This window comes from Dromiciops gliroides, chromosome 6 (assembly GCF_019393635.1).
Source record: "Dromiciops gliroides isolate mDroGli1 chromosome 6, mDroGli1.pri, whole genome shotgun sequence".
In the NCBI taxonomy this organism is placed as follows: domain Eukaryota; kingdom Metazoa; phylum Chordata; class Mammalia; order Microbiotheria; family Microbiotheriidae; genus Dromiciops; species Dromiciops gliroides.
Window position 1 is genome coordinate 270,936,685 of NC_057866.1, and position 21,088 is coordinate 270,957,772.

A 21,088-nucleotide genomic window follows, 5' to 3' on the forward strand; every position below is an offset into this window, starting at 1 on the left:
TCCGTTTGTACAAGAATCTTGGATGTTAACTGCAGATGCACAACCAGCCAAGGCTACAACTGAAGAGCAGAGTACACTGCATTTAGGAAATGATGCATCCAAGGACTTCACAAAACAAAAATCCATCTTTTTAATATCAATATGCTTCTAGCAATGTTATGTGGCTACAAACTTTGAAAGACTACAACCACTGAAGAATCAAAATCATAGGTGACCCAGAAGACAATGGAAGAACAGAGGTGGGTATATATGGGCTGTGTGATTTTGTCGATGATGGTTTGTGTACCGACAGTGGCATAATAGATAACATTCTGGAAATGTTCCACATGATTGTAACATATAACCTATATCAAATTGCTTACTGGCTCTGGGAGAGGGGAGGGAAGGGAGGGAGAAAAAATTGGAACTAAAAAATATCTTTACATGTAATTGAGAAAAATTAAAATAAATAATTTTTTAAAAAAAGACAACATTCAGGATCTGTATAGTAGAAAAGATAAGCTGGTGATAGGGCAAGTGCACGAGGTTTCAAATAGCCAGCCAGAGGGCTCTGCTGATACCTGCAGAATGTTAGACAACTCCATGGAAAGACCTCAGAGGGTCCATGAACTTATACAAGAAAAAAAAATTGTATCTTTATTTCAATATAATTAGTTTCTCACATACTAGCTGTAGGACCCTAGGCAAGTCACTTAACCATCATTGCCCTGCCCCCCCCCAAATATTTATATGTGTGTGTGTATGCATGTGTGTAATCAGTTTCATCTGTAATCCTGTGCATTTTATTCTTACACATTTAAACACACTATTCTAAGACGGCTTCACCAAACTGCTACAGGGACCCAGGAAACTAAGAAGACCAAGGACCCCTGACCTAGAGGAAGGCCTCTGGCATGTTCAGCAAAGGAAATGAACAAGAACCCCATAGGAAGCCGGGTCTGGAGGAATAGCCACAAATCCACAGAAGAAGTGAAGGCCACTTACAGGCATTCATTGATTTAATATAAAAAACAGAAGCCACAGAGAAAATGGCATCAAGTAACTCAGACAGACTAAGCCCTCAGGGCATGGAGGGAACCTTTCCTTTCCAATACTCAGTCAGAATCAATGATGACTGATAAGATCAAGATGAGAAATGGCTTTGAGATAACCCCCCCTCCCAAGGATCCCCTGGACGTACAGTACCTACAGAAGCTGGAAGCCGCGGGCGGGGGTGGGGGGGGGGGTGCCCGGCAATTCTGCCCTTCTCTTTCAGTTTCAGTGAACCAGTCTGATGTCTGTTCCTGTGACTACTTCTGTGTGACACTTTTACCAACCAAATAACATGACTCGGTTGTCTCAACCACCCCTTGCTCTTAGCCCATATTCCACACTCAGTCCCAATGGACCCTTAATGGGCCCCCTATGAAGACAGCAGATTGCACCTCCCCCCCTTAGCTCTCTGGGTACGGCCCCTCCCTCGCCCCTCCCGTGCTGGCCTTCTTTCCTCTCTCCTGCCAGGCCTATCCTGACCCGCCCCCTCCAAGTCACACTCTCTTACCCCGGCTTGGGGGAGGTCTTTGTATAGACAGTGCATTTACTTTTCTTTGTTCAAACGGTTTTCCCTCAACAGCATGTAAGCTTCTTGATGTACAAGTTGGAAATACTCAATTTCTTCTCTTAAGCTAACCTTGACATTAAAAAGCTCTGGGGTGAGAGAAGACAATATGTCCCCAAAACAAGTGGACAATATTTATTAAATGTATTCTTCTAATTTAAGAAAATGAAATGAGATCCCAATGCTCCCCTCCTTCCAGAGACCTTTATAGGAAAGGCATTTAGACACACCTTAATAGTCATTATTGTTATGAGCATGATCAATAAGCATAACAGCCAACCCTTGTAGAGTTTCATGCCTTACGATGCACTTTCCATCACCAGAGGAATGAGGAAATTGGTGGTTCTTCTACTGGGCCATCCTAAAGTACCAAGGAAGTGAGCAAAGGAGGGACTCTCCTCCAAGAGGCACAAATTTCTATGCAGATGCTTCCAATCCGATATTTCTGGAGTAAATATCCCAAAATCATTTGGCAACATAAAACTGATCCAGACCCTGTGATCATGTGGGGAGAGTTACAGCCGAATCCATTCTCAAACAAAAGATGTGAGACTATCATGGTGGATTTTACAGATACACACACACACACACACACACATGCGCGCGCGCGCACACACACTCTGTCTCTCTCTCTCTCAGCCATGAAAGCTGTTTTGACCTTCAATCACAAATACTGTAAAGTTGTGCCTCAAAACTGCATCCCGGTTTGATCAAACAGTTAGACTACACCCCCAAAGTCTAGCTCGCTTGTTTCTGCAAACTGCAGAATAACCAGGCATGACAAGCTCCAGTGTCGTTTTGGCCTTACTCTGTAGTGCTGAGAAAGCCACTGCATCTTGCTGACTTTACTCTGTCTTCTTCCCAGCAGTCACTTCTTCAGAAGTCATTTACTCACCCTGAGCAATAGGAGGCTCTGACAATGAGATGGCACCAGCCGCTACTATGAGAAACACTGGCAGATCACGTCAATACCACAAACAAGAGAACAGCCCACATTCTTACCATCCACGACTTTGGGGACTTCTTTGGTGATAATCCATTCTCCAGGCTGCAGGAGAGACTGCCCATAACACCTGTCAGACTCCGCACTTGTGCTCGAAAAGGCTGAGCTGCTGGAGGGCGTGAGTTCCTCCAGCTTGAAGAAGTCCAGGCCGGTGGCTGTGCCCCCAAAGAACCTGCAGCCTCCCAAGCAGCCACACTTGTTCCTGCTCCTTCTATTCTTCACACTGTCATCTGGCCACAAAAACCACAACCTGGGGAGCAAAGACCAAGACTCTAAAGCTGTGCTAAAGAACATTCACCTAAAATCATCAAATACTCCCGGACGGCCTTTCTGTGTGGTGCCGTGTTCCAGTCACAGCAGGGACAATGGTCAGTTGGATGACCCTGCACGAGTCACTTTCTCATTTATAAATTGAGGATTAAACCCGCCCATGTCAGAGGAGCACTGATGAGTGAGGGCTGGAGGAGTACGTCTATATACAACGCTTTGCACACCTGAAAGCAGTGTGTAAACATTAGCTATTTGCCTGTCGACACTTACTATTTAGGGCAGCTAGGTGGAGCACCAGCCCTGAAGGAAGGAATACATGAGTTCAAATCTCACTTCAGACACTTACTGGCTGTGTGACCCTGGGCAAGTCAATTAATCCCCACTGCCTTACACACACAGAGTTATCTCCTGTCATCCTGATGTCTATCTTGCCACCGGACCCAGTGACTCTGGAGGAGAGAGGGAGGCTGGTGACCTCGCACAGCCCTCCCTCACTTCAATCCAATTCACTGCAAGGCATGCTGTCATCCCAAGGTCACAGTCTTCTTAGAGAACAAAGGACAAACAGCAACAACAACTTAACAGACTTCCACAAGGCTTGAGCGGTAAGTGATGTGCAATCCTACTTTATAGATATAAATCTAAAGCCCAACGTTAAAAGTCTAGTCAGAAGGGGAACACAAAAAGAATTCGTGGCTTCGACTTCACCTCTAGGACTCTTTACACTTACGGTGAGTCCATTCACCAAGAACTCTTCCCTTTTCCCTCCTCATCTCAGTCCTCATCCCTGACCTGTCTGTGACCTCTGATGCCGTCTAGCCCTGTCCTCTGGGATCCTCACTTCTCTCTAGGTTTTCTGGGCAGTTCTTACCGGCTTCTCCTACTTTTCTGATGGTTCCTTCTCAGCCTCCTTTGCTGGGTCTTCCCCAGGTCACGCCTGCCAAAGGTGGCTGTCCCCCAGGGTTCTGGCCTGGGCCTTCTTCTCTTCTATACTGTGTCACCTGGTGAACTTGTCAGCTCCCACAGATTCAATTATCATCCCTATGCTGATGATTCTCCAATCTATTTATCCAGCCCCACAAAGGCTGGATAGGAAAGCCTATGGGCCAGGCTTGTATCATTAACTGGGCTTCTTAAACTTTTTCCACTTGCGACCCCTTCTCACCTAAGAAATGCATGTGTGACCTGGGGTATAGAGGTATAGAAAATAGGCGTACAAACCAAACACGTACTGCCAAATTTTACACAACTCCCACATTCAGTTACGTGACCCCACGTGGGGTCACGAACCACAGTTTAAGAAGCTTTGGTTTATGGGATATCTCGACCTGGATGTCCAAGAGAAACCTTAAACTTAATAAAGCCGAAGCTGAACTCAAGATTCCCAGCCCCTCAAACCCTCCCTCCTTCCAAACTTCCCTATCATTGTCAAAGGCACCACCAACCTCTTGCTCCCCCAGGCTCACAACCCAAGTGCCATCCTCTACTCCCCACTCCCTCTCCCCTCCTATGATCTACCTTCAGACACGTCGGACCAAGTCCCATGTCTCTCCTTAGACGATCAATTCCCGTGGCTCTCTCCTGCCTCCAGGACATCTTTTAAAGCCCACAACGAGCTGGCCCCAAGCTATTATTCTCGCCTTGTTGTGCCGCACAAGACGGCCTTCTCTCGGCTCCTCACACACCGTACTACACTTCCCATCTCGGGCCTTTGAGGCCTTTGTGTGTCCCATTCTTGGAACGTCCTTGCTCCTCATCTCGTCTCAAGAGTCACTCTCAAACACCATTTCCTAATTCCCCCCCCCCCAATGACTTTTCATCCCTTCCCCTTATGTAAATACCTGTATTTCACTACCTGGCACTTATTCTGTATTCATTCTTTATACATTTATTCTGAACATATTTCATTATGAACCTGTCTTTCCAGATAGAAAGCAAACTCCTTGAGAGTAAGGGCCATTACGCTGTTTGCATACTCCCTGTATCTACCACCGTGCTTCTTATAAAATGCTTATTGATTGATGAGCATCAAAAGCTAAATGCACAAAATCTAAGGGTTTCTAACAATCAGAATGAACCCAATACAGTATTAGAGAAACAACATGTAAAAATCATTTTAATGATGATTTCCCGACTTTCTTCAGTCTCTCCTTTGGCCCATCTATGATCTTGTTGCAAGTATTTTTCTTTTCTTTCTTTCTTTTTTTTTTTTTGTGGGGCAATGGGGGTTAAGTGACTTGCCCAGGGTCACACAGCTAGTAAGTGTCAAGTGTCTGAGGCCACATTTGAACTCAGGTCCTCCTGAATCCAGGGCTGGTGCTTTATCTACTGCACCACCTAGCTGCCCCTGTTGCTGGTATTTTTACCCCTCATTTCCCCATTTATCTGAAAGACTCTAAATGAGACATAACTGATTTCAAACCATCACTTTGTGTATAAAGATCCAATCACAGGGCAGCTCGGTGGCGCAGTGGATAGAGCACCGACACTGGAGTCAGGAGTACCTGAGTTCAGATCTGGCCTCAGACACTTGACACTTACCAGCTGTGTGACCCTGGGCAAGTCACTTAACCCCAAGTGCCTCACTAAAAAAAAAAAAAAAAACAACAAAAAAACCAAGATCCAATCACTCAACACAACTCATTCAAGTTTCTGAAAATAGAAAGGCTTTCATTCTACTACAGAGTTTTACTATCTCATGCTGTCTTTTATGCATCCAGACTGTAGTATAGATGAAGGAGGTGCTTTTGATTCATTTTTCTAATGGTGCAAAAGGATGAGAACCAAACTGGGGGTGCCTGCCATCACACTTATTAATACTGCCTTCATAAGTAGCTGGCTCTACCCAAGTGCACTAACTGGCTAGAGGCATTCCACTCAAACAGCTAATGCTTGCTACAGAAGTGACCAGCAAAGAAACAACTGAAGGACCAAACCAAAAACTCCAACTGTTCTGCTCATGTGAACTATAAACAGCAAACAAGGGAGCTGTCTACCATGGGAAGGCCCTCGCTCCAAATATTTTTCCTCACCTCTTGGTTCTTCTGTCGTGAGTTTCTAGGAAATGGCGCTGCACCTCATGTTTGGAGTGGTGGTCCGCTGCGAGGGCCACGTCGCCAGTGATGAGCCCCACGCCGACGGATCCCGCCTCGAGCCAACAGGCCCTCCGCAGGAGTGCAGGCTGAAGGCCAATCCTGCAGTTACTTAACTGCTCGATGTACTGTCTCACTTGAAAATCTTGGATGGCAGCACTTATGCCTTCCCCGACTGACTGATTATGGAGATTACAGTTGGCGACTCGCATGGCGCCCATCTAAAGAGTACAATGGAAAAGAAAATGGAACACATTTAATCATTAAAACCCAAACTGGATAAGTTAGGATAAATGAGAGAACAGTAGGTTAAAGTATCTAGATTCCTCACTTGACCTGAGTGAATAAAACTCTCCATACACTCTAAGAAAGACATTATAAAGCTTATCTTTTGACTAGCAGGGATGAACCAGGGGCACTGCTGACATTTTTCCATATCAAAGAGAAAAGCAATGTCTCTCTGGGTTCAGAGACACACAAATTTTTCTCTCCGACTCCATTCTCCTCTGTCCATTGTCAGATTATAGAAGCTCACTCTCCAAACCATATATTTTGAAATCATAGCCATAGATACAGGAAGCACAATTATAATGTTGTTGGTCAATCCACCAGTGTACATTACAGTCGAGAAGCTTAACTACGAGCTGTGGGATCAGACCTAGGAACTGTACCATGTGGCTACTTCAGGAGAAGTGATAGGCTTGAAATTGCTTAGGCAGAAGGCTCAGCTTTGGCTAAATCTTTTTTTGTTCCATCATCTCTTTTCTCTATTTACTTAGCAGATCTGGGGTAGAATGTGGAATAATCCCAAAGAGAGCTCTCCTTTCAACCACCACCCCCATGGCCTGCCACTGCTCTAACCATTTGTGCTGCTATTCCCCACCGTACACTAACGTTACCTCCTTTAACTAAACATCTGCCACAGAGCAGGAGAGATTACAAGCTGGGAAGAAAGTGAGAGGTCCTCTTGGTCAATCCCCTCATTCTACAGATAAGCAAATGGACTGGCCCAAGGGTCCCACAGACTATAACCAGGAAAAGAGCCAAGATTTCAGCCGAGGGCCTCACACCCCAAATCCAGCCCTCTTGCCCCTAGGTCACGCTTACTCAATTATAAACTCCACAGCCATTTGGGAATCACCCACCATGGGACAAGTCTGAGATAACAGAGGAGAAGAAAGCAGGGCCCCGGTCCCATGGAGCTGGACAAGACTCTCTAATAGCACAGACTGACAGTGACCAGCTAGGCCTTCTACGGCCTCCTTGACCCAGTTCCCTTCTTTCATTCTCTAAGTCTTATGTCTTTTTCTTTGCATCTTGTTTCCTATCACCTTATGTTTTCTTCACTTTGGTTTTGCTGCTTCCTTTCCCTTTATGTGCCTTTTCTTCTGGTGAATGGCCTTCCCTTTTTCATTTTACCTATTTTGGGAATTCTCCCTCCTCTGCCCAACTTTATTCTCAGATGCCTGCCTCTCTTCCCTCATTTCCTAGATAAATATTTTAAAGGCATTGAAGTAAAATATTATGCAGTGACACATAAAGCATATCGATTACATATTAGGAAGACACCACTTGTTACAAGCCCAGAGTCTATGTTTTCATGAATATCCATCTCTAAGACTGATCGTCACCCACCATTCGTATACAGTTACTTGAAATAGCCCCTCACACAATTCCTAAGGAAAATAAGGGATTAAAAAAATGGGGGAGGGAAAGAGGTTGAAAAAGAAAGGGAAGAAAGAGAGGTAAAAGAAGGGATGTCAGAAGAAAGCTGGAGACAGAACAGGGAAAGAGTAATGCCAAAAATAGGTAAAAAGAATGAGAGGGGAAGAACAAGCACAAAAAGAAAGAACATTAATTGGAAAATAAGGACAACCGAAGCAACGGAACCAAAATGAAAACAAAAATACAAGGCACACAAAAAACCAAAACAATATGCAACTAAGAGGAGCGTTAGACATGAAAAAAGAAAATTATATGGGGGCAGGGCAGGTGGTGAAAAGGCCAAGGCATTACTATCAGAAGACAAAACTGATTTACAACACTGTGTGGTTAAAGAAACACTAAAAACTAATTGAGGGTAAAGGGAATATTTGAAGATAGGATTTTTTTAAAAGCCATCTAGTAAAAATCAATGGCATTTTTAAGAAACACAAGACATATAAAGTTTACCACCTATACTGAAGTTCATTTGAACAAAAACATCCAGGAACTGGTTCTTCTTTCCATTTCAAGGAATAAAAAGGCCCATCAATCCACAACAACTACAACCACAAGACAAAACGTTTACCCTTATATTTGTAGCACAGCCATGCTCCACAACATAAAGGTCTGCACCATCTACGGCTAAGCGGGTCATAGTGTACTTCAAGTCGTCCGAAGTTGAACAAGGCCCAGGAACACAACTCATCTAGAGTTACAAAAGAATGCCAACAGTCAGTATTTTTACTTATAAAAGGATTTTTCTTACTTAAAAGAAAACTTAAGTGCCTGAATATATAACATTTTATAGAGAAAGTTATTACGGTTCATTATTAAAATTCAGTATTTGTGCACAAGATCAGAGCATTTAGAACCAGAGAGAGTCTTAAAGTCCATCTGGTCAGTTCCATAAATTTAATCCACTATACATTTACTAAGTGTCTACTATGTGCCAGGAAGTATGCTAAAGAAAGTGAGCCCCAAAGCAGTGACGTGCTCTGTCTTCCTGTCTGTTGTCCTTTTGGCTGTCCATACCCATTCTTCCTAATCACGCTTTCGCTCCTTGCCTCGATGCCTGAAACACAACCATTTCCATAGCTTCTCTCTTCCCTTCTTGTCCCTGAAGCAAACACATGGCTCTTTTGAGCTTTTTTAGTGGTTTATATTACTAGCCATGAACAAAAATAGTCAATAAAACGGTTTCTTCCTACAAGTCTCCTCACTCTGGCTCTGCCCTCATCCCCAACCCTTCCATTTATGTCACTTAGCGGGGGTGTCAAACTAAGAAAAATCCGGGTTCCTGAAGACACACACTGACTTAGAAAACCAGAAATCAGCACTATGTTAAAGTGTATTTTTATTTATTCTGTCAAACGTTTCACAATTACATTTTTTTTTTTTAGTGAGGCAATCAGGGTTAAGTGACTTGCCCAGGGTCACACAGCTAGTAAGTGTTAAGTGTCTGAGGCCGGATTTGAACTCAGGTACTCCTGAATCCAGGGCCAGTGCTCTATCCACTGCGCCACCTAGCTGCCCCCTCACAATTACATTTTAATGTCGGAGGCCATGAGCTTTACATTTCTGCTCTAGGGAAATATGGTCTTTGGGTATGGAAAGTGGTCTATGGGTACTAAATTAAGACGTATCTCTATTTGGGCAAAACACTACATTAGTGTGGCAACTGTAAACCCAAAGAAGTATAACTTGCAAACTGAAGAATTTTAATGAAGTTCTGGGGAAAAAATGCTGTATAATGTAAAGGTCACCAAAGGATATGTACATTACCACTAATGGAAATGCAGTGAATATCAGAACTGGAAGGGACCTGGTAGATTATCTATTCCAATTCTCATTCATTCATGTATGGAGATTATATATTCTATGTAGATGTAGACGTTTATATGTGTACATATAACATGAATTATTTTAATTTCATTAATAGAACAGCTATTTTGTAGCTATTCTACATTTTATAGAGAAATATAATTATACTTATCTTTGCCTTTGTCTCATCCATCAAATAAGGTCATTGTAAGGACCTAATAAGCTACATAGGTAAAAGGTCAAAAACACCATTCCCATGTAAAGCATAATATTCACACTTTTATAAATTTTCTCTAAGATTTTTGGACATGCAAGAAAATTGTATATTCTCAGAATTTAGAAAAAAATAATACTAGAGTAACAAAAATTTGGGGATCTTAAAATAAGAGAAAAAAAGGCTGGATTTTTTTATTCTACCTTCTTTGAAAGGGACATCCAATTTCAAGTTAACATCATTTAATAAGCCTATGTATTTACAGCATTTACCAGTATAACTAATCAAATACCTTAGATTCACAGAAGCGGCGATCAATTCCATGCTGACATAATATTACAGATTTTGGTCTTTCTAGCTCAAATTCTCGGCACACCACATGAAAAACAAATGTCTGTCCCCATTCCAAAAGACATGCCAACTATGGGGAGAACAGTGACAGATTGACAGCACGGTTAGCATTATAAACAAGGAAACAGAGTTCAAGAGCTTACGAAGAAGATCGGCAAAGCTTAAAATAAAGAGAAAAGGGGTTACTTCCTTACCAGCAAATAACCTACTTGCTATTTGCCAACATAATTTTTCTAGTGTCTTGACATGCTTCTTTGGCCTTTCATTTATGTAAAAGTGATGTTAAAAAAAAGTGAAAAAAGTGTCTTCGTTTTAAACCAAACTCCTTCAGCAATTTCTAAAGCAATTATTTCTTTTCAAGGAAAAGCTTTCCTGTCCGATAACTTAATCTCTGAGCTCAAAAGTACACTATGATCTATACCTCATAATAGGTCAAGTTATGATTAATGCTAGATTGGGAGCCCGAGGTCCTACACACAAAACTTGGCTCTGCCACATAATCCCTTAACCTCTGTGGGACGCAGTTGCCTCAACTGTAAGATGGAGGCATGGGACCAAATGGTTGCCAACATCCCTTCCCACTCTGGAACCATGGCCTTCTGTCATCCTCTCCCCACTGACCTTTAATGCCATAATTATATGACAGAATGAATGCCAAGAGTCATTACTGCTTCATGAGTATTTCATTTTTTAAAATGTTCACAGAGAAAATTAAACAAGCACAGGACTGTGTGTGCATGAGCCTATCCTCAAACAGGGGTTGGGACTGTGGCCCTCTTCTGGGGTGCTGCCTAGCCCATCCTACAAACCATCAGATTCTTTAAAGGGAAGAAGAGATGTGCTGGAAAAGGGCATTCTACAAAGTGTAGAAAAGGTGCCCCTTCTCCCCATCCCCTAACAGAGAGCTCAAGGCAGCATCCCAAGCCCTGCCCTCTGACTCTGCACCCCATGGACACATCCAAGTAGGAAGTCTAGTTGTTAGGGAGATCCATGTTATGTCTTCATGTGGGATAAGCACAAGAAACATACAAAGCATCATGTCTACTGAAACTTACATTTCTTCACAATTTGAGAGAAGTACAGTTGTGTATCCCGATAGAGTCTTTATCACCTCACATTCACATGTCAGGTTGATGTCACAAATTTCCTAACAAAGAAAGTTTCAGACTCCTTACAGCCACTGGCCATCTGCTAGTCAAGGTCTAAACCAGTTACATATAGTTTCCACAAAAGGGACCTAAGGGGTGGTCCAGCCACTGATCAGCAGCCGTAGAAGGTCAAGACCTAGGGATTCAATATTTTCACAACTAAACAATAGCGGGTTCTTTCTCATGATTCCAGCCAATCTAAGTACTGGCTTCAATCTAGAGAAAAGACTGGATTAGGAAATAGCAAGCCATGTTGAATACTGAGCATACCTGTGGTGCTGTAACCTTAGCTGTCAGACACCCGGCCTGGATGTCAATTAACCATGCGTATTCTAAGGAATCACTCCCCAGAGGGAGCCCTTCTGCTGAAAACATGGCATGTGCCCGGAGCTGCAGGCCTGACAAGCTGATGTGACCTTCTCTAAGCACTTCATCCACAGGAGGTCGCTGCTGGTGACAAATGTGAAATTAGAATGAGTTCTAAAAAACTCTATGTCATGACATCTTAAAACTATTAAAAGAGATATGCAATAAAACTGTACTTTCTGGAATGGCCACTGACCCCAAAAGAAGTAGTCAGGAGAAAATAAAATTTCTTGATGGTTAGTAACCCGAGTACTCATCAAAAAACCAACAGGAATCAACAAAAGCACCACTGAAAATTTAATCAATCTTTTGTTTTTACAAAAAAAAAAAAAAAAGATTTACAAAAAGATTGAAATAAAAATCAATATGACCAATGACACAGAGGACTAGATAGACATTTCCTAAACCTCCCCAAATAAGAGTTATAAGCAAAAAGTAAACTAATTGCAATTGTTTCCATGGCCTAAAACACCAAGAAGCCTAGAGGTGACAATCTATTGAATTAAAAGCAGAGAAACCGAATTCCCAATCCTTGACCTGCTCCTTCCTCCCCCCCACTGCCCACCCCTAGAGAGTGCTACAAAAACAGACTCATGGACTTGTGCTCTGAAAGTCCCCTGCTACTGCTGTAATTTCTGCCAGCAGCACCTCTCCCCTTACCCTCCTTTCAGTGCACTGAAATCATGCTCAGCCAGAGATCTAAAGAACAGAAGGAACTGGGTATTTGGGGTTCACCAGCTCAGAAGGGGAGGATTGCATATACTGGAGGCCACTCTGTACCGCTAGAAATTACCTGGGGGTGAAGACTAAGGTTAATGGGGGGCAGCTAGGTGGTGCAGTGGATGGAGCACCGGCCCTGGATTCAGGAGGACCTGAGTTCAAATCCAGCCTCAGACACTTGACACTTACTAGCTGTGTGACCCTGGGCAAGTCACTTAACCCCCATTGCCCCACCAAAACAAAAACAAAAACGACTAAGGTGAATTAAAAGTAAACCCCCCAGCTGGGGAGGAGGCCAAGAGTAATCTGAAGTTGGGCCACAAAAGGGAAGGAGTCAAGGAGTGAACAACAGGAGAGCATAAGGGAAAATGCTACCATTATCAAACCAAGTTAAGAACCTTGAGTATAAGTCATTAAACTGAACAGGTAAGAGATTAATAACGATGAAAAGACGGCCTCTAGACCATCGAAATGAGTGCAAACATCTCTAAAGTAAACGTCACAAAGCAAAGAAAAAAATTAACGCTTTATGAAGCAGAGCCCTAAGGGAGGTCGAATATGAGTGAAACATTTGGAAACCACAGGAATATCGGTTGAAAAATTGGTTGAAATGGGAATAGTGTAGAGAAAAGAAGGTTCCAAGATTAATGTGAAAGTGCTCCAATATCCCAAGGCTTAGACCAGGAATACAGATTAAGCCTTTTCTCCACAGTTCCAAAGGGAACAAAAGGTGGGAGCTGCAAAGAGGCCAACTTAACAGCTTCCCCAATGCTTTCCAGCTTTCTTCTTCAGGCTTCCTGCCCACACTGAGCACAGTGTCAGGGATACAGCAGGCCCGTAATGCACACTGACTGATGTCAGGAAAATCTTCTTACAAATTACAAGTGTCCAAGTTGTCTGGGTGGCTTTGGGGAGGTGGTAGTTTATGTATATGTCTACTGCTGAAAAAGATCATCACTTACAGATTCACCCTATCTTATAGAAATGCATTTCTTCTTAATAGTTAACATCCAATAGGTTAAATTCATTTGATTGAAATATCATCTTAGTACAGTCATATGCTGGGTTGATCACACTGCGAGGATTCTAAGATTATTAGCTGATAAATCAATAGACTTTTTGGCTGTAACCAGCCCCCGTTTCATATTACCTGATAGTTGTCATTCACAAATACATTTAGTGGGGACAGAACAAGTTGCAGCATGGTTTCTCTAAATCCCTTTTTCATTTCAAAACATAATCTTTCCAAGAAAGCTGTTGGGCATTCGGGACCATCAGCACTTCCATGCTAAAAGATAAACAAAGTATCATATTCAGAACATGGACACATGATTGGGAATGCAAACAAACTCGTGTGCCTGAAAAACACAGCATGACTATTTCTGTAGCCAAAAAAAGAAAAAATATACTCTTAGGTAAATACTATAAAAATGAAGTTTATTTGTGTTTGCCTGAGATCAGCAAAAACTACTTGCAAATCAAGAGGGAATTAAATTTACTGAGCAATGCTGACCTCACAGAACAAAACTTCCATATATAGTCTCATCCTGTTTCCTGGCATTGAGCCAGTGTGGAACAGATCTGGCTGTAGGGCACTTAAGGCCTCACTGTCTAGACCCTTGACCACCTGAAGCAGCTCATTCTAAGCCTTAGCCAATCTTGTAAATCCTAAGATCCCCCTAATATCAAGCAGGCTATCTTGGAACAGAAATTCTGAGGAAAGTCTATTCCTCAATCAGCCTCTGGAGGCCCCATGGCACCCACAAGGAACAAGGAAGCTACTGGGGACTTAACTAGGTTCTGGAGTTTAAAATTAAATCTAGGATTATAAGAATTGGAGCTACCGGGTCATCTAATCGAACCCCTTCATTTTGTAGATAAACAAGGGCCAGGAAAACTTTGGGATCTAAAATATACCAAATATCAATGTAAAATGTTTCATAATCTCCCAGGGGCAAAATAAAGTAGAAATATTGGAATGTCAATTTAAAATTCCCACTAAATTTAAAAAACAAACAACTATTAGTGTTTCAGAAGTAATGTTTCCTTCCTCAACGTTCCTACATCATATTTTATTTCTAAATCTTTTATAATTTTTATCAATCTATGTCTTATATAGTAGTTCTTTATTTGTATTATTTGTATAATTTTCTCTTTTTTGACTATGACGTTCCTAGAGGATAGGGATCATGTTTTATTGATCTTATCATCTTTGTGCCACCCCATACTCCACACAATCTCTAGCATACAGTAAGCCACAAATATACCCCAAAGGAAACATACACTCACTAGACAAAGAAAAATAATCCACTCAGTTTATAAAAAGCAAAAGGAAAACTTTTAAACAGATATATGAAGATTTTTTAAAATTGCTGCAAAACACCTGTTTTGTATACTTTATAATACACAAAACGGTTTTTATCATTTATAACACACACTGGAAATACTACCACTTCGTGTGACTTACAACAGGAAGCCGCCCATGAACCTTGTACAAGTTCACAAGCACAGTAATGTCCCAAGGACGTAAGGTAAGAGGATGGACTGGCTTGGCTGACGTCTCATTTTCTTTTTTGTCATGTTCCATTCCAACAGCAGTCCAGCCAGAACTGGATGAGGTGGAGAGTGATAAGACGGGGCTTGAAATAACTTCTTCGAAGTCCATATACATGTCATCTTCTCCAAAGTAATTCTCCTGTGGAAAAGGTAGAAGAATGGGTTTTTCCATAACATTTCCAGTGGAGGAACTGATGTGATCACGATACAGCTGGTGTGTGTGTTGGGTTTTTGGTTCCGAGTCCATTTTAAAATTTGCAGCCAACAAACGATAGCTACAGGAGGATTCAGTGTTCTTTGTTCCCTTCAGTGGAGTGACTATAAAGAAATGGTGTGCTACAGAGTATCATTTAAGAAAAACAGCCTATTTCCTTCTATATGCCGCAGAGATGTTTACTGTATATGTAAGCTCATTCTCATGGTTTTCTAAAGATGAGATTATGATATATATTTATATACTTGGTGATACTCTCTTAATCATCTTTTTTTGGTAATATCATGGATGATTTTTTGTTGCTCTTCTATTAGTACCTTCCCCTAACCAAAGAAGCATTTATTTTAAAAAATAACAATTGGCCAAATTTTGTGACCAAAAGAACTCTTTAAATTTCGTGCCTTTCTGAGTTTTCCTTAGAGATGCTATACGGTTTTAATTTTCAAAATTAAATACAGAGTATTCTGAAACACTTTTGAGCCATCCTATACCCATAGAGTTTTACAAGTTCATAATAATATTCATTTTTGCTACTAAACCAATCCCTATTAAATTATCTAACACAGAAATAGCTTGTGCCAAACTCCTCTGGGAACTGTGAATGGCCCACACAAAGGACATTTTTTAGTTTTTTATATAATGTGTCAACTAAATATCTTTAAAAATAACTTTTCAGGTGCAAGAAGTATTATAAGTAAGTAATGTTCATGTGCTTTCACTTCTCTCCTGCTGCCCATTCACTACTCCAGACCAGATTATATATACTCATCTAAAGGAAGGGACTAGTATGTACCCAGCGAGACTAGGAATCTACGCACACTGCACCCAGAAAGGGAAGAGAGATCATCAGTAAAAGGTAAAACAAGAAACCAGCAGTAACCAGTGTCCCTGAGAAGAGAGAATGAAACATTCTTGTTCCCTGCCCAGTTTAAACACTAAAAATGCAAAATCAAAAGTCTCGCTCTTATGTAAGTGCTATCAGTTTTTTTGCAGTCAAAAAAGCTTGTGCTAATAATGATTTTCTAAAGCAAAATTATTCATGGTTTGGCAATAGGTTTAGTTGGTTCCTATTAAAAAATCCTCCCACCACTCTGAGTAAGATTGACAAAGGTCTACTACTTAGTGTTTGAAAATCTGGACACCAAAAGGTATAAATAAAACATTTAGCTAAATCTGCTTATAAATCTTGTTAAAACATTCTATAGATTATTTTTAAAAAAAACCACACAACTAAGCTGATCATTTTAAGCGGTATGGAAATGGAGAGCAACTGCTTGATTTGTGAGCTCAACAACTTTTCATCACATTTTAAATACCTCACCTACCATTTTGAAAGTACATCTTCTTTAAATCATACCTTAATAGACAGAAAGGCATTCAACAGAGGTCCATACAGAGTTATCTGAGAATCTGGAGAGAGTTCCATTTCTACATGAAGCTTATCAGGTGGAAGTTCTGAAGGATCAATAGGTGGGCGTGAAGAAGTTGTGGGAGAAGAAACAATTCTGTCTGATGCTTTCTGAGATGGTCTTAGTACAGATAACATGGTTTCTTCCATTTCTGACACTTTAGAACAAATACAAAATTAATTCAGACAACAAAAAATACCCAACTGATTTCATCAAAACATTCCCTGAAAATAAGTCATTTTGCAACTAAGGTAGCAACTAAATCAGCTGAGATTTCTGGAGATGGTAAAACAGTAAAAAAGAGGGAGCTAAGGAAGCTCATTGTAATATTTTAATTGATGGTTCAGAAAGTACTCAAAGTTCTTAAAGTCAGCTTTATAAAGTGAGAAAAAATACCTGTGCACAAACTAGAGATAATAAACATTAGAAGAAATCCGTTACCATGCAAAATTTTTCACGAAGGGGCTATTCAAATACAACATGACATTCTTAATGCTACCGTGCAAGTCAACGTCAGGGATTTTTGACTTGCTCACAACAAACAGAAGAATGGTTTAACTTAAATTTAACCTAAGGGGCAGCTAGGTGGCACAGTGGATAGAGCACCAGCCCTGGAGTCAGGAGTACCTGAGTTCAAATCCGGCCTCAGACACTTAACACTTACTAGCTGTGTGACCCTGGGCAAGTCACATAACCCAAATTGCCTCACTTAAAAAAAAAATCAACCTAAAATTAATTATTTCAGGGTACAATTTTATAAACAAATTTCAGAACAAACTTAATTGCAAATAATATTGTGATGTCCTAAAAGAACTGATTTATGTCATTAAAGGCAAGTGTTTTACGTGTAAAATACAAAAATCTGATGGGATGAGGTTCAGGGTATAGATGTAAGTAGTGCTTTGCATATTAGATGTGCTAAATAAGTGTATATTGTATTGATTAAGGATAACCAATAGTCTCCAATATGTTTTGTCAAGATTTCATTAAATTTCATCAAAATTTCTAGACCCAGCACCTCTAAGAATTACAAGCCTCTATATTAGACAGCTAAGTGATTATGAACAAACACCTAATGCAATAAAGGATGTGAAATATAATTTATAATCACATCCAAATCCTTTGCAAAGATTTTGTTTGTTTTAAGCAACAAGAGTATGAACATTTTTTCTCTTGGTCCATCATCATATCAGCCCCCACCCAAACAGAGATGTACTCAAAAGTTCTTTCCTAAGCCTCTCCACATTCTCTCGCTGGTGCCCTTGTAGCTCTACCCAGATTATTCCCAAACAATAATTCCCAAATGTAGGCTCCAATCCCATCTCTCCAACTGCTTATTGGACATTTTGAGCCAGATGTCCTACAGGCAGCTCAAAACTCAATTATGTTCAAATCCACCTTGACTTCGTTTTATATACCAGTCTTTATATGTGTGCTGTCTGCCGATAAAGGGCATGCGCTGTTTCTTTAACTTTTGTTTCTGTATGTCCAGCATCAAGGACAGGATGGAGTAACAGCTAAATAAATGCTTGATGAAGGGCTGATTGTCTTCTATTCTTCTTCTGACTTTGAGGAAAATAACCAGAAAGCGTCAAGTCTCCAGGTACAGGGAACATGCAAATACTTACGTGATTGTTTTAACTGCTCATCTGCCTTCTGAGGATAAATTGGATGCCAGGTGTAATCGATGGTAAGCATCACACTGGGGACAGTCCAGCATTCAACCCAGCCAGCCCTGTTCAAAGGCAAGAAATTGTTTTCTAGTTCATTAGAGCATCGTCTGAGAGAGCACGCACTGCCCGCGCTTTTCACCATGGATGTGTTCTCACTGCACTGACCTTGCCTCCAGAGAGAGGAAGGCACAACTAAAGCATTCTCAAGCACTCACTTTTCTTGGGTGATGTTTCGCCATTTTGGTTTCACTGTTTTCTGGCCACTCTGACATTCAGCAGGAATACAAGACTCAGGAGTCATTTTATTTGGGTGACAATTTTTCACCAACAAGAATAATGAGTATTTACTAGGGTGGCAATCTGGCAGAAATAAATGAAGATCGACATCTTCTCCCTAAATTAACATTTTAAAATTAGTTACCAGAAATAGGCAATCTGCCATAGTGAAATATGAAATTAATACAGAAACATCATGGTTCACAAACTCCCCTACACATAAGAGAAACTAAAAATAAATCTCTGAGATTTTTAAAGCTCATAAAGAATGACAAAAAATAATTAAAAAATAAAAGAGAAGGCTGACATTAAAGAGATTTATTTAGAGAAAACTCTTCTTCTCCCTTCCCATCCCCCTCAAAGCCTCCTTAGAGGAAGCCGTCCCCCAATCCCTTCCTCCTTTAGTCCAGTCTCTCATGATGAGTTAGCCTGTCTACACACAACAGCCAAGCCCTCTACAAATACTTTGATCCCCCTCTGCCTCTTCTCCAGCAGACTGCAAAGGAATCATCCCCACTCTTATCTCTCCCTGTCTGCTGATGCCTTCCTTCGGCCGACAAAGATGACCAAATATCCCCTCACCTAAAAAAACCTCTGACTAGGTCCTATGATCTGAAATATCCACCAGTTTTCAGAGCCAAATGCCTAAAAAAAGATGCCAACGTACACAAGTTGCTTTCCAATGTCCTATTTCTTTTTCAGCCTTTAGTACTATGGCTTCTAGGCTCGGCTAAAACTGACGCCGCTCTCTCCAGTTCCCAATGGCCTCGGACCGGGCGTGTCTACTGGGCCATGAACTCCTTCATGGAGAACAGGGCCTGTTTCTTGCTTCTCTTTGTATCCCCAGCACCCAGCGCTTAACAAATGCTTTTCGTCTTTGGTGATCTCTTCATTCCAAACCCAATGACTTTTTCCCACCTCTCTGTAGCTGCCGATGCTGCTCATCACCCACTCTCCCCAAGTTTTAAGGAGACAGCTTTGTCTTGGCTCTCCTCCTCCCTGCCTGATTCTTCTCTTTTCAGTTTATTGTGTTGGCTCATCACCCATATCCTAACTTCTCATTATAGCTGTACCCCAAGGGCTCTGTCCTGGGTCCTCCTCTACTGCTTCTTCACAGCCTCTCATTTCATGACCATATAGACCTTCAGGGAATTAATCTAATACCTATAGATCCAGGCCTAGTCTCTATCCTGAGCTCTAGTAACACACCTGCCTAAGCACCCTGGATGTCCCACAGGCACCTCAAAGCTCACAGAACTCATTTTCCTTCTCCACAAATGCTTCATCTTTTCTGTTGAAAGCACTAGCACCCTCGGGGCCACTCTGGTTTGCAAACGTGACGCTGTTCTTCACTCCCAACGTCCCTCACACTCTGCATAGCTGATCCAAGGCTAAATCTCCTCATCTCCCCCTCCACGTACTCTCTTCCTCTCTCTACTCAAGTAGTCAAAACCCTAGCTCAGGCTCTTATCGCCTCCTGCCTAAACTAGTACAACTGATAATTCTAACTGTCTCCCTGTCTCTGCTCTGCATCCTCTCCAAGTCATCACATAGCCGGCACAGGGATTTCCCAAAAGGACAAATGCGACCAGGACACTGCCTTCCTTAGTAAACTCTCTGGCTTCAAACAAAAGCTCTTCTGTGTAGCTCTTAAAGCCCTGTAAGTCCACACCACAGCTCCAACCTCACCTCACACTACGGCCCTTCCTATACTCTACGCTCGACCTAAACTGTCTTCCTGGTCCTCATACAGGACACTCCAAACCCCAACTCAGCCTATGATCTGGCTGCCCCACATATCCAGAATGCATTTCTACCGCACTCCGACCTCTTAGAAGCCCTTGTTTCCTTAACAATTCTGCTTTAGCTGCACATTCTACACGGAACCTTTCTTGATCCCAACCTGTCCATCCCTGCCCCTGACAGCAGCTAATGCCCACCCCGATCTAACTTTATGACTTTACCTTCCTGCACCAACAAGGAATTTAGAACTTAGAAGGCTTCACAGGTAGCCGACGATAATGCTGAACTATCAGAAACATGATAAAAACAAGGCTGGTGCATAACCTGCAAACTGCTACCTTGAGGAAGATGAATGGACAGACTAAAATAACAGCAACTCGCTTTCACACAGTGCTTTACGGTTTGCCCAGTCCTTCCCTCACAAACACCCAGTGAGGGAGTCAGTGTGGCTGCAAGTTTCATTCCCCACTTTTATAGGGAAGAAAGTTGAAGCTCAGAAGTCATGTCAGAGCCATGGAACACACACAGGTTTTCTGACTCCAAGACCCACTGGCACTCACTCCTGAGGCCCTACACCAGCTGAGGGTGAAGGACAGGAAGGTGAGTGTTTGAAAATAAGGCTTGGGGCAGCTAGATGGCCCAGTGGATAAAGCACTGGCCCTGGATTCAAGAGGACCTGAGTTCAAATCCGGCCTCAGACACTTAACACTTACTAGCTTTGTGACCCTGGGCAAGTCACTTAACCCCAACTACCTCATTAAAAAAAAAATAAAGAACCTTACCCTTAAAGTGAATCTGGTATTGCATGTAGTTGGAACAAAGTCAGTAAAAGGCAAAGAAAAATCAAGATTTAATGTTTCCCCACAGGCTGCCAGATAAACTAGAAGAAAAGAGAATTTCTTTTAAAAATTTGATTCAATATTGTTCAGTT

The 21,088-nt window shown here is 41.7% G+C and overlaps 1 protein-coding gene across 5 annotated transcripts in view; it reads right to left on the reverse strand.

Moving 5' to 3' along the window:
- Positions 1-21,088, reverse strand: part of KIAA1109 (KIAA1109 ortholog) — a 222,166-nt gene that overhangs the window by 138,213 nt on the left and 62,865 nt on the right. For 4 of the 5 annotated variants that reach the window (XM_043969748.1, XM_043969749.1, XM_043969746.1 and 1 more), the window contains exons 17-27: positions 20,940-21,037; positions 18,354-18,532; positions 18,094-18,200; positions 16,414-16,622; positions 14,754-14,981; positions 13,437-13,574; positions 11,471-11,650; positions 9,994-10,122; positions 8,253-8,372; positions 5,903-6,183; positions 2,600-2,850 (exon numbers count right to left, since the gene is read on the reverse strand). In XM_043969748.1, the coding sequence (XP_043825683.1) occupies positions 2,600-2,850; positions 5,903-6,183; positions 8,253-8,372; positions 9,994-10,122; positions 11,471-11,650; positions 13,437-13,574; positions 14,754-14,981; positions 16,414-16,622; positions 18,094-18,200; positions 18,354-18,532; positions 20,940-21,037 (1,920 nt within the window). The remainder of the gene's footprint in view (positions 1-2,599; positions 2,851-5,902; positions 6,184-8,252; positions 8,373-9,993; positions 10,123-11,470; positions 11,651-13,436; positions 13,575-14,753; positions 14,982-16,413; positions 16,623-18,093; positions 18,201-18,353; positions 18,533-20,939; positions 21,038-21,088) is intronic. The other variant, XM_043969747.1, reaches the window with a different exon arrangement.